Source organism: Petromyzon marinus, chromosome 15 (assembly GCF_048934315.1).
Source record: "Petromyzon marinus isolate PM22_M1 ecotype Great Lakes invasive population chromosome 15, UKy_Petmar_22M1.pri1.0, whole genome shotgun sequence".
Classification (NCBI taxonomy): Eukaryota; Metazoa; Chordata; class Hyperoartia; order Petromyzontiformes; family Petromyzontidae; genus Petromyzon; species Petromyzon marinus.
The window spans coordinates 6,791,245-6,805,528 of NC_133681.1; the positions used below are offsets into that span (position 1 = coordinate 6,791,245).

General features: G+C 44.4%; 1 protein-coding gene across 4 annotated transcripts in view; it reads right to left on the reverse strand.

Annotated features, from left to right (window-relative positions):
- Positions 1-14,284, reverse strand: part of OTOF (otoferlin) — a 157,099-nt gene that overhangs the window by 51,276 nt on the left and 91,539 nt on the right. For all 4 annotated transcript variants that reach the window (XM_032954768.2, XM_032954767.2, XM_032954765.2 and 1 more), the window contains 6 exons: positions 13,164-13,218; positions 10,327-10,458; positions 7,748-7,810; positions 7,023-7,107; positions 2,164-2,323; positions 406-592 (listed from right to left, as the gene is read on the reverse strand). In XM_032954768.2, coding sequence (XP_032810659.1) covers positions 406-592; positions 2,164-2,323; positions 7,023-7,107; positions 7,748-7,810; positions 10,327-10,458; positions 13,164-13,218 — 682 coding nt within the window. The remainder of the gene's footprint in view (positions 1-405; positions 593-2,163; positions 2,324-7,022; positions 7,108-7,747; positions 7,811-10,326; positions 10,459-13,163; positions 13,219-14,284) is intronic.

Genomic DNA, 14,284 nt, shown 5'->3' on the forward strand with positions numbered 1-14,284 from the left:
ACGGGGTGGGGAATGCGTTTCGCTCATTGAAATTGTAAATTTAGTTGTTGAGCCAATATGATTACGACGTTGGTAACAGTCGAACGTTTGAAAATAAGCACCATACTTCAGAATCTAGATGAGCTATGAAGCTGTTTTTTTACAGATGTTCAGTCGGAACAGGTTAGCAGGTTACAACAAATAATATAAAACAACCAATAGGAGTGAAAAATAGAGAAAAGGTAAGCAACTCATTGTGAGACGGTGAGCTGTGGTGACGGATTGGGAAAAGGCCTTCAACCAGCAGTAGATAGATCACAGCCGCCATTGATGATAATTATCCACATGTAAAAAAAAGTCCGAGAGGTGAAAACCAAAAAACCCCACAGAACACAACCTACACTCGAGCGTAAATTTAAGTGGCACCTTCTGCCCGGCGAAGGAGATAGAGACGTAGGGGTCGACCATGTCCTTGTCGTCGCCCGTCAGCGCCTTTTTTACGTTGGCCATTAGGCTGGTGTTCATCTTGGGGAGGCCCTCTGCGCGGTAGATGCGCACGTAGAAGCGGGCCCACTGCCTCTCCACGGGGACGCCCTCCGGCAGCAGGAGGTTGCTGTTTGACGTGAAGCCACGACGCACACGGGATTTGTCACGGGCGGTGGACGCGCCGCCGGGTATAGTTGACGCAAGAGGCTGAGATCGCCAACAGAAATGAGCATCTACAAAAATGCGTTTGACCCTGTAGGCGCTCTGACGGCGGCTACGACTGAAGTATTGTGAGCAGCGTTGTAATTGCACGGGTAAAACATGTCTATGTGTTTCCTCGTGGGCTTTGCAAAAAAATAGCAAAAAATTCTGCAGTAGCGTTGTGTTGCCCCGACATTTCATAGACAAGTCCGTGCAAGCGTCTTGCGATGAGGATTGCTTTGGAAGCTATATAAATCCCAAATGTAGATGTGAACTTAAAATTTGCGTCTAACCACAATCAGCACGTCAAACAGTTTTTTCTGCAGTACAAGAAGAAAACTCTTCTTGTTTGAGAGTTTGATTGTCCCCACACCTATCAAAAGTACTCAAGAGTTCAAAAGTAGATATTTTATCTTAACATGCAGCCGTGTAATGATGCATCAATTCAAATCGATTATTTGACTCACCAATATATTAATCAATGTGTTTCAACTTGTGTACATCTTATGTAATGGGTTAATGGGAGTACTGCAATCACGAGAGGGCCACTATATTCACCACAATATAAAATTAACCCCGGAACCATCTGCAACATCGAACGTGACATATCGCACTCTGAAGAGCGTGAAGTGGTGGCGTCTGCTATTGCTGTTGAGCAACAGAGTGGCGTTTTTGCAATGGAACCCTCAGGAAATTCTGTGGCATCTCTGACGTTACGGCATTGCGCTCATGGCTACAAAAGTTTCGAAAGAATCACTCTTTGATTCACATTGAACAAATGGAATGCATATTAGTGATTATATATCGATCAAAAAAACCATTGCCTTCTAGAGTTGAACGTGAATGTATTGTCACAATTCGTGCATATGGAAGCCAACACAGCGATACCAATGCTAAATAAACATTTGCACCGCACACCCGAGTTCATTGCAACCAGGCGAGGTTTAAGCAGTTAACGGCCGAAAATTTGAATGTATAATTGATTTCAAATGTAAAAGAGGTCCAATATTTTGGCAACGTAACGACGATGGAGCATTTGCACCGGAAAATTACCACCCTCAGGACTCGGCACGTGCACTGCGCGGACTCGGCACGTGCACTGCGTGGACTCGGCACGTGCACTGCGCGGACTCGGCACGTGCACTGCGCGGACTCGGCACGTGCACTGCGTGGACTCGGCACGTGCACTGCGTGGACTCGGCACGTGCACTGCGCGGACTCGGCACGTGCACCGCGTGGACTCGGCACGTGCACCGCGTGGACTCGGCACGTGCACTGCGTGCACTCGGCACGTGCACCGCGTGGACTCGGCACGTGCACCGCGTGGACTCGGCACGTGCACTGCGCGCAGCTATCACGGCGCGCTGCCCTTGTCGCCAGGCAGCCTGCGTTCGCTCGCAGGGCCGCGGCTGCTAAAGGTCGCCCACGCCGCGTCGTCCGCGTGGGGTGCGGTGGAGAGAGCCCTGGATGCCGCGCCGCGGCCGTCGAGGCACGCACCCGTCCACGTCCTCGTCCTCCGACTCCTTGGACTTGTGCAGCGTCTTGATGGTGTCCCCCTTCCCCACCACGGCGATGTCGCACTTCAGGTAGCCCTTCACGCCCGACGTGATGTCGTCCGGGTCCGACAGCACCGCCCACTTGTGGTAGAACTGGTGCTCTGTGAGACGGGAGGCAGGCAGCGGTGGTGCAGCGGGTTAGCGCGTGGCGCTACGGGGCCGGCAAACCTGCGTTCGATTCCTGCTCACGACCAAAAACGGTGGGGAAAATCTGAACCAAACTATTCAACCATTTTTTTTTATTTCATCAGGTAAGGCTCACTGAGCTATGCAGCTCTTTGTCAGAAGTGACCTGGCTACGACAAATGATTGCTCATCGAAGTGGTTGATAATGTGGAAATGTAGAGCAGCCAAATACGCATGTTTCTAAATGTGGAGGGAAAAACCGGAGGACCTGGAGAAAATGCACACGACCACGGGGAGAGAGACACGCAGACTCCAACTATACAGGGGTTAGGGTCGGGATCGAACCCCCGATCTCTTGCATACCAGGCGACGGAGTTAACATCTTGACCCTGCGGCACCCAGAAACCAGTCCTGGGCATCCCCTAGGTCGACTCAGCCTCATAGGAGAATCTTGTGCGGTGTTGGCCACCCACCCCCTCGTGTGCCGTGGCAGCTTTCATTAGGTGCTCGCTGACAGCACTTGCCTCAAAGGCCTGTTAAAGGCTACACATGGGATCTTTGTGTGACAGAGCGAATGCAAGTTACAACTGGGGTACATTTCATATGAACCAGCGGTGTTTAACATTGCATCATTTATGTATTCATTTGACTGGGTGTGATATTCACTGTGGATGCAAACGGTATCATGCATAAGTTTAAAATGTGCGTTCAAGTGTCATTACGTGTTTGCTACGTATGTGTCTTGGACAGCCGTGCAAATGAGATGTTCCATCACGAAGGGAATTTTCAGGGTGCAGTATTTTAACAAATTAAAGAAAAATGCACGTCTGGTATTGATAGGCCTCTGACACTCGGCACCCTCAACATTTACATAATCAAAGTCTTTGCTATGTTACGTTGGTTTTTTCCGACAGCATTTAATTTTTCCAATGAGATGAACGTGAAATGTGATGTGTGTGTGTATTTTAATGCATGACAAAAAAAGTGGCGGTTTAATAACCGCCACTTTTTTCAAATTTTCTTGTTGTGGTTTTCACACCTGATGATGATTGCTTGTGTTGCAGTCGAAACGTCGTGAGAATTTTATTGTTTTATATTTTTATTATTTTATTGTTTCCCTTCTACGTGACTTTACCGAAAGAACCAAGAATAAGGTTGGAACTGCTGACGGGGGCTGCCTACGCTCGTCATTCGTCAATAAACTAAATACGAACAGTACAGCACAATCTACGGGACTCTTTATGCCAGTATTAAGATGATAAAAGAGAAAAAAAAGGCTTTATCCTTCCTGGAAATAATGCAAGAGGTGTTAAGATGTTAAAACACCAAATTGACACCTATTACAAAGGCATTCGAGTCTGCATTCACCACGCATACTTGTGGTAAAACATGCCAACCAATATTCTTTCACAATGTATGCATTGTCCTTGAAACTGATTGGCCTACACCAGAGACAGCCTCCGTCATGGAGGCTGTCTCTGGTGCTGTAGAGTAAAGAACGCAAAAAACCGCAAAAGGACGATGCAAATGCCAAAGCAATAATAGCTCAGGCTAAGGCAGTTTTATCTACAGATGTTAGATAACATCAGTTTCAAGGGTAATACATACATTATCGAAGCATATTTGTTTGCATTTTTTTACCACGTGTGTGTGGTTAATGCAGACTTTATTCTTTGTAATAGGTGTCTATTTGGTATTTTAACAACTTACCACCTCCCGTATTATTGGCAGAAAGAGTAAAGTATATTTAAAATCAGTACAACACAGCACAAGGGCGTACATCTGACTCGCTGGTGACTCAGGTAGAGGTGGATGCGTGAAAAGGTCTGGCTTGCAAACATCTGAAGAAAATGACAGTAACACCATGCACAAATAGTACACTGGGTGTGGGCGGGTTAATGGTTCCGGGTGAACATGTGATGATCGGATATGTGACGTTTTACCGTTGCACGATGGAAAGTAAAAACTGGTGTCCGAAGGAGAAATTGTCTCTTGCCTTGCGACTGTGAAATACCCACCACCAGTGGAAGTGACGCTGCCTAGGGTTTGTTTCAGCACCGAGAGACTTTGCCTTTAACGTTTCACTCTCCTCAATACCATTCTGAAGACGTCTGGAAGGCCAGTACCAGCTGGGCTGTAGCTTAGCAAAGTAGTATGGCTTCCCACCATTCCATTTGGACATTAAATTGGTCGCAGGCTTGAATCCGTTCATGATTCCTCTAGCACTGGTGACATGAGCACAACCGGTAGGGGCACTAGAGTTAATGTGCTACCGCTAGGCCATGAGTTTCGCAGTTTAATCCTATTGCCGCCCTGGTTAATATAGTTGGTGTATTAAAATAATGTGCCGTCCGCTTCTCAGTGACAATACATATCTCTTATTATTAAAATAGTAGGCCATGTGTGCTGGCGTCATGGTTAAAGTTGCCCAAAGTGGAGCATGACCTGCCAATTACATAGTTGGGTAAAACCACACAGCCAGATCACCCCCTACTGGCACACTATCCGTCTGTGAAACATTGCACAAATCGCATTTGTGTTCTAAGGCACACGTACCAAAAGGCACTAATTATTATTCATTATAAGATGCATGCAAGTCAACCGTGGCTGTCCTGCATAGAGACCACCGCTGGGGAATCTCAACCGCTGGCTCAGGAGCGGCAGCGTCAGCACCACCCAGCGATGGTTGAAGCGCGCCGAGTGTGACTTTCACTTGACCTCCAGCGGTCACACCGATGCCAGCTTCAGTCTCAATTCGTCTTTTGCCTACGCATGCTTCCAAAGCTCAATTTGCTCTCGTACATACCCCTATGCCTGCCGATCTCTAACTACTACAAATTTAACTCAGAAAAATATCAAATGTGCAATAGGGTCCCACTTAATAGGCATATGGAAAATCTCAGTTTTCTTGGATCACTCCCTCCTCGCAATATGTAACTTTTGGTGTAAAAGCCAACGGCTGAGAATGCCGTTCAACTCTGTTCATATTTACCGGCTGTTCAGGGTCCCCCCTCCATTTCATCTCCGCGTCTATGACCTGTGCTGTGACTCTGCGTGTTAGCGACTGTCATGCATTTTTCAATTCCTTCAAGCAAACCGGCATATTTCTTTAGGGATTTCTCTCTAAACCCACTGTGGCCTCAGTTTAACAGGAAAATGTACAGACCCTTAAGGGGCATGCAACGTTGAAAACAACAAACGTGAATTATTGAGCATTTTTAGCCCTAACGGGCAAATAAGGAAATGAGAGATTGTGTGAACATTAGTGCCAAAGCAATAGATGAACAACACCACAACACTCGTAATGAACTCTGCCTCGTAACAGAAACACATTGTGCTTGCGCACCACCGCCAATTCACTCTCATTAGTTTTTTTTTATTTGTACGTTGTAGCCTCCTCCCTCCTCCTCCTCCTCCCTCTTCTTCTCAAATACAGTAGATCTTCTAAAAGATGATTTAAATGAGTTATTAAATATACCTCCAGAAGTGTGAATTGTTGGCAGTGTGTGTGTGTATAAATAATTTCTCTTGCATGACTGCCGTGAAATTTGTGTCCTCGCTAACGCCTTGCTCCCTAAAGCATTGGGTACTGCAGCTCTCTTCATTCACTCAGCAGTACACGCCAGGGCTCCAATTACACTACATTATAAATGTCCACAGAGAAAAGTACGATCTTACCCAAATTTGCATTGCCAGTTTGCTCTAACTCAGACTATTTTTAAACTGGTCGGCTCTTAATTCACCACGTGAACAATCTTTATTGGTTCAGCACCCCATCTCTGGAAAGGATTATGTATCACATAGCTTGAGTTTGATACACATTTTGTTTCCTTCCCCAAGCTGAAGGTATCTAAAGCACCAAGCCAAAATCCACACGTACATGTAGAGAACACTTGGCGATGCAGCAAAATTAGTTTGTGAACTAACTGTATCTCGAATGGCCCATGCATGAACCCCGCACTGCCCAGTGGAGTCACACACTACGGCTCTTTGTTTGTGCGTGGGCACACCTACCTGACTCCTATTCACCTGGACTACAAGCAAGCGTCGGTGACACCTGGTCGTTTCTCTTGATATTATGGTGTCATGGTTAGCACACCGGACATCCAATTCAAAGGTTGCCGGTTCAATTGCATATTTTGGTGCAAGAACTGAAATAGTTGGAACGTTTGTTTAATAAATCCCTCCCCGGTTTCCACCAAGCAGTATAAATGTGTACACCACAGTCAGCCAATCGGTAGATCACGCATGGGTATCCCACCTCTTCGAAGGAGTCTAGCCAGTTTGGAAGCATAGGAAAAATATTCTCTATTTTATTCATTGGCTATTGAATTCTGTCACCTAAAAGAACAACAACAACAACGACGTTAGTTGTGCTGTCTAATCCCAAGACGCATTGACTTCAACAGCCTGAGGCAGGGCCAAGCAAAGGAGTTGTGCGAGTAGAGCTCAGAAGAAGCACGCAGGGTGCGGAGTGGGGGGGGGGGGGTTGTGAGGGGGGTGCGAGGGGGGTTGTGGGGGGGGGGTTGTGAGGGGGGTTGTGGAGGGGGGTGCCGGGGGGGGGGTGCGAGGGGGGTTTTGAGGGGGGTGCCAGGGGGGGTTACGATGGGGGGGGGATGTGAGGGGGGGTTTGAGGGGAGGTATAAGGGGGGGGGGTTGTTGGGGGGGGTGCACCTGGCTGAGTGTACACGGTCCCCACGTCCAGCTTGAACATGCCCACCAGCGTGCCGCTGCGCAGAATGTTCCGTGAGTGAATGACCTGCCACGGACACAATTGAAATGTCACCTTCGCTTCAGTGCATCTGCACTTGAGCACCGCTGGACATTTTGCCACTTGATGTAAAATCATAGAGCTAGTTTGAGTTATATGGAGGGGATTGTAGCAGATAACTATAATCAGTGTAAACACTTTTAATGCATATTTCTGGTACATATTAAATTCTTCCCTCCAAAGAGCCATGCTGTGTTAGAGTAGATGCTTGATTTTTTACACGTGCCCATGTGGATACAATTATTTTTATTTAATAATTATGTTACATGCCGTATACTTCGTGGCTTTGAGAATTTTAATTTTGTAGTTGTATTTACCGAAATAGCATTCGGAATATGAAAACGGTTAAATATTACAATAGAGGTCGCATTCTCTCCCTGCCCCTCTCTTTATGTATATGGAATTGCTGGAGCACAGCTTTTAGTCCATACTGTCATGTCAAATGAAAATGGCTTTAATGATCTCAGGCTTGTAAATTGAATTACATGATCAATCAAAATGTGGTAGAGTATTTAACGCATTCAACATTGATGCAGCAGCTAAACATGCAGTTGCCCTAACCAGAAATTGCGTTGGTTCGCAGCACACAACTGTTCATGCACGGTTTTTAATCCGATTAATCACTTACGGAGAGTTTGACAATCTTGTCAAACAGGACTTCAGGAGGCACGTGGAAATCAAATACGAAATACTGAAAAGAAAATGCATTGAAAATTAATTGGAGAACATCGATCACCACAATTTCGCTTGGCATCTGATGAGATTGTGCATTGTAGGTGTGATGAATTATGTGCATGCGTTAAAGATATTTTTCGTACATAGTATTATGACTATAAGGGCCACAGGGAGATGAAGCCGGGAGACTGGGACAGGAGGTACATCTCATTCTGCAATATCACCTATTTAAGAAGACAGAATGGAACTCATGAAAAAAATGTAGAATATTTTTTAAAGTCATTATCACCTATTCTTGGGTATTTCGGTAAAGTCACATAGATAGGTTCAAAGAAAAGAACAAAAAAATCGGAAATCGCTGCAATCCTCAAAAACGCTAAGACACCTATTAGCAACATCAGTAAAGATGAGCGCTTTGAGTTTTCTCAATTAAAAAATAGAGATAACATCGTCATCCTCTCAGCCTACAAGGGCAATGCCACAGTCATCATGGACAAAACCACATACAATAACAAAATTCAGGACCAACTTAATGATGGTAGCTATACCAAGATTAAAAGAGATCCCACCAGCCGCCTCATTACGAAAACCAACAATATCATTATTGATTCGACATCTTTGAACGAACCAACCAAGCGGTTTTCCTTAAAACCCTCTGCTGCTAGACCACCCAGATTGTATGGCTTACCAAAAATCCATTAAGAAGGTACACCCCTTCGTCTTATCGTCTCCACTATTGACTCACCCACCTACAAATTGGCCTGATTTCTGTCTGAGACCTTACAACCATTCACTGGTAAGACCGCCTCAGTTGTACTTAACTCAGCTCACTTGGTATCGAAATGTCGTAGTTTTTCGTTTTTTGTATTTTTTTGTTATTTTCTTTGAACCTATCTACGTGACTTTACCGAAAGACCCAAGAATATGAATCCCTGCAATCACGAAAGCTTTAAGTCATTATCACCTCTTGACAGTTTATCAGCGGCATGACAAAACGAAGATACAACGAATACAATTAAACTTAATTGTATTTCACAAGGACATAGCCAATGGCACTTACACATGACAAATATTATGAAAGACATTTGGATTTAAAAGCCTGGTGCATTTTGATAAATCCAGGGATAATAGAGTTTGAGACCAGTAGTAAACAAAACAAGCTGCATACACAGCCAACAGAATTTCTGCCACCTCCACTGCCTCATGCTAGTGGTGAGTACCCGGTAAAGGTGTAACACCCCGTTGGTTGGGATCAGATTGAATATGATCCACGCGCTGTTAATGTGATTGGATAGGCTCAGGTGATCAGGCGGATTGTGATGAGGTGGATAGGGTTGCACACAATTAGAATAGAATTGGACATCATCCTAATCAGCTGATCCAATTAAAAAAACATGCGCGTGGCCAGATCTCGAACCTACAATGTTGGATTTCATAAAAAAAAAACATTCAAGGCTAATAGTAGTTGCAATATACATTTAAAGCTCAAAAGCAGTTGTACAATATTTATGTTTTAATTCGTTTATTCTAGTTTGGATCACTTTACTGGCAAATGAGAAGTAATATAATGAATGGCACAATTCTGTGATAATTGAGTGGTAATTCCCAAGGCTCATAAAACCAGAACACACACACACACAGCCTTGGGATTCTTAAGAGTTAATTCTTAACACCCGAGGGTAGAGCTGTCAAAACTATAATCCACGGGCTCGCTTAATCTGGTCTCTGGCATTACTCATACTATTAGAATGTGCCTGAATAGTTTTTTTATATTAAATTGATTTGGTTAACTTTATTAAATCGCACAGCTGTGTGAAACAACTCAAGGAACTGTCCAGCTCAATATAGCCTTTTGAAGTCACGTGACACAGGAGCAGTGGGATTCAGTGAGGGGTGGGAACATTGTGAGGACTGTACCAGTGTACTTTTATCTCAATATATCTCTCCTATTTTGTCTTTACATCTCTAGTTAATACATGGCGCTCCGTTGCCTAATATCTCTTCTGAATACATCTCTCTCATGCCTCTCTTCTTTCCCTTCTGATTATCTCTTCATTGTCTCTCTCTTTTACCTTACATCTCATTTCATTTCTATATCTCTTGTCGTATATCTCTTCCGAATGCATCTGTTGCATATTTTCTATCGCTTATGAATATCCCTCTTATCTTTCAATGTATACGGTGCATCTCGCTCCTCTCTATATTTCTCACTTCCCGCTCATCTGAATATATCTTGCTTCTATTGATCTATCTCCCATCTCCTCTCTATTATCTCTCATCTCTAGCTCATCTGGATGTATCTTGTGCTTATCTAACTTCCATCTCTTCTGAATGCATCTCCCATGCCTCGTTCGCCTCTTGTGCGAGAATGCAGGCAAACATTTTCCTCTGCGCATGTCATTTCTCATTCAACAATTACACGCCTGGCTTGCCTCGCCGTGTGGTACAAAGAATCTGCTTTAGCCTACAGAAAAGCCCCCCCACCCCATCCTTCCCCCACTGAGTTCACGCACGCAGGTCTCCCGGAGTCACCTCATTGTAATAGGGGCAATTGGTGGACTCCTTCATGCTGGTGTACTTCTTCTCCTCCCCGACCTCGACGCACACCACCGGGTCCATGTTGAGACCCATCAGCTGACGAGCCTCGATGATCGTGATGCTCACCTGCGAGGGGCAATGGCATGCGCATCATTCGCAACCAGAAACAAGCCAAGAGTGTTTCACACCACAACAACAATGACAACAGCCGTCATTCTCCGCTAAGTGGCGGTGACGTTACCCACAGTGTTTGCTGCAAGGTTTGGGTGCACTTTGAAGCCATATATATGAGTGTTGTAGACTCGTCAGCAGGAGCTCGGGGGGGTGTTATGGGTTAATTATATTATTGTAAGGGTTGCTTCTCTGTCTTTTGCTGTTGCTGGAGGGTGGCTGCATTGAGCTGCCCAGAAAGCGTCCTTCACGGGTCTATTCTACAGGGACCAACCCTTGACATCATTTATATCAATTATTGGAAAATTTGCTCCTTTCTTACGTCAGCCCAGCTCCTTTCTCATGCTGCACCACCCATATAGCTGCCTGTATCCAGCAAGACAACAGCTGCTTGGGCATTCTGTGGATGAGCACGTGAGCTACATGTCCGAGCCAAATCATTCTCGCCTGCTAGAGTAACTCGCTGATGGAACTCTGTCCATATCTTTAAATGATCTGTGACTTCACAAAATCTGGTCTGCCTAAATTCTGCATGTATCGTGGCAACCCAAAACGAAGGAATATTTCAAGCTGGCACAGGTGTTCCTGTAAGGGGGTTCATGCTCTACAGGCGTAGACAAGATAGGACATGAGTGCAGTTGAATGAGTGTGGAGCAACAGATCAGGCAGTTTCCATACAGCGTTAAGCAGCTGATGAAAAGATAACCCGCCGGCCAAATGATTGGGATTGAAGCCTCCGCTGCGTGCCAAGCTGTAGCTGGCCAAAAATACACTCCCCAAATTGGAGAATTCCTCATGAAGCCACTCGTAGAGGGTTTACGGGGTGGAGTGTTTTAATAAGTGAGTACCCAGGCAGGTGTTATATTCTGGTGCACTGATGTTGAGGCCCCAACTCTTTATGGACAGCAGAGCCTCCAACTCTTCAGTGAGTAACAATTACCAGGTCATCAGCATTCATATCATTGTTGATCAGAAATTACCACACCCGGGCATCCACTAGCCTCCCATTGTATCTGTAGCATTATTAAGGCTCTGAATAATTGTGAGCAGAGGGTCAGGGACCCCCTAAGGTGTGAAGAACAACCCAGCCCTGGCCTCTTAATATTATTGTAGGCCTTGACCAGGTCAATTCAGCAGAGGTGTAGGTCCTGGTCATCTCTGCTGTAGCACACAGACAATATGGCGTCGGTGTACTATTGCCCCTGCCTGAATTCACATTGGGGCTTCACAAGCTTCTCCTTGGCGTGTCTGCCTCATCCTCTCACATGCAGATTTAAGCAATGTGAGTGCAACGATGTTGCTGTGCCTGGGTAAGGCCACCTCAATATCACAACAACCTAAGAGCAGTGCTGAGGACCCAGTAAACACGCAACATTGGCAAATTTTTGCAATCGCTGAACTGGCATTGACCCAACGTTCCATCTTCTTTGGTTCTTTCGGTAAAGTCACGTAGAATGAGAATAAAATAATAAATTAATAAAATAACACAATAAAATTCTCACGACGTTTCGGCCACAACACAAGTGGCCTTCTTCAGGTGAAAGGAACAGACCTGTCGGGACAACAGAGCTTCAATGAACGTTGTTAAGATTCGTAGCGTCTTTTAAGCTGGTTTAGAGAAGTGAGGCACCTTGACAAAGGGGTTTACATATCAAACAGGAGAATTTAGCATTGAAATAGCTGAGTGATTAGCTTGTGACTAGTCATAGAAATAGCTATGTTAAGGTCAAAGCTTACACATCCACAGAGGCACCTAGTACAAATCAAACAGGATAATTTAGCATTGAAATAGTTGAGTGATTAGCTTGTGACTGGTCACAGAAATGGCTATGTTAAAGTCAAAGCCTACACATCCACAGAGGCACAAAGTACAAATCAAACAGGAGAATTTAGCATTGAAATAACTGAGGGATTAGCTTGTGACTGGTCATAGAAATAGCTATGTTAAAGTCAAAGCCTACACATCCACAGAGGCACCTAGTACAAATCAAACAGGAGAATTTAGCATTGAGATAGCTGAGTGATTAGCTTGTGACTAGTCACAGAAATGGCTATGTTAAAGTCAAAGCCTACACATCCACAGAGGCACCTAGTATAAATCAAACAGGAGAATTTAGCATTGAAATAACTGAGGGATTAGCTTGTGACTGGTCATAGAAATAGCTATGTTAAAGTCAAAGCCTACACATCTACAGAGGCACCTAGTACATGGACGCCAAAGGGGCTGCAACAACTCGACTATCATATAGTAAACTTGTGTTGTGGCCGAAACGTCGCGAGAATTTTATTGTGTTATTTTATTTTATTAATTTATTATTTTATTCTCATTCTACGTGACTTTACCGAAAGAACCAAAGAAGATGAATCCTTGCAGTCACGAACGCTTTAAATCCAACGTTCCATGTTTATTGGGAAGCCTAAATATAATACTGGCTGCTCACACATCTAAGCCATTGCCTACCCATGCATTTGCCTGTTGAGCTCTATCGGATGATATCAGACATTATTAAAAAGACTCTGGCCGTGTATGCACATAATTAAACTACAATATGTGGGGCCAGGCTGCTCTACAATTAATCCTATCACATTCTTAATTCCGTGTGTGTCCTGTATCACAAGTACAATTTACCTGTGCCATACAAATCACACAATTCAGTTACCTGATAGTCTTGTGGTCTCCCAGATGTGGGTTCCATCTTGGCATCTGGTTTTGCCCTGAACAATGTAAAGTAAACCAATTCAACTCTTAAACTGCTTGTCTATTGCACAATATATTACGAGCCTTTGATGCACATAAGCAGTGATAAACAGTCTGCCGGTAACACCACACATGGTTCCCCGGTGGCACACAACAACTGCATTACCAAATAAACAGTCATCGTATTGATTTTAAACATGCATTCACGGGAGACGTTTAAATTGCACTTATAACAGCGGTGAGAATATTTCTGAGGTTATATTGATGGCTGGCTGTATGTATGCTTGTATGAGAGCACTGTACACATCTAACCGTGCAGGTAGGCTTGGTGCAAGAGTCCAACTTCATTCCTCTTAAGAATTATGGAAGAAATCGCCTTAAGTTTGGCTGAGCTTAGTCCATTTACACTAACACCAATATATCCTAGGGTTTCAGTGTAAATGGACAAAGCTCGGCCAATTATTCTAGTAGTGACTTAGGCTAACTGGAGAAACGTGTAACCACCAGCAGATAAATAAAAACATTGATTGCGAAGGTACTTCTGCCTTAAATAATGACAGTGTTATGTTTGTATGTATGTTGAATTTCTTTCGCACTGTACGTGGCCAACCGTGCTAATTGGAGGTGCAGGGGGAAGAACAACAAACTAAACACAAAAAGCAGTTCTAAAGAAATTAGTTTTCAATCTAGATTCAATTATGACACTCCATGACGTCAACAGGCCGTTGTGCACATCTCTTTCATGAATGGAAAATTAAAGACAAGCCACAGTAGTGTGATTGTGGCCATGTAACCTGAGCCAAATAATACATCCACAGAGACACATAGATAAACAAAGACTCATACAGACCCATATAGACACAAACAGGCTCATTGGGACCCATAAAGGCACAAAATATATACATGTATCCTTCGATTTATGAACGTTTGGTTTGCGAAATTTCTCATTGTCGCAATTGACAATTTATTGACACTTTGCGATTAACGAAATCGAATTTCTGCGGGAAGGAAATTTCATACAGCATGCACCATGAGATAATCAAACAAGAATCCACTCGGGAGCCTGCCCATCTACCCTCCGTG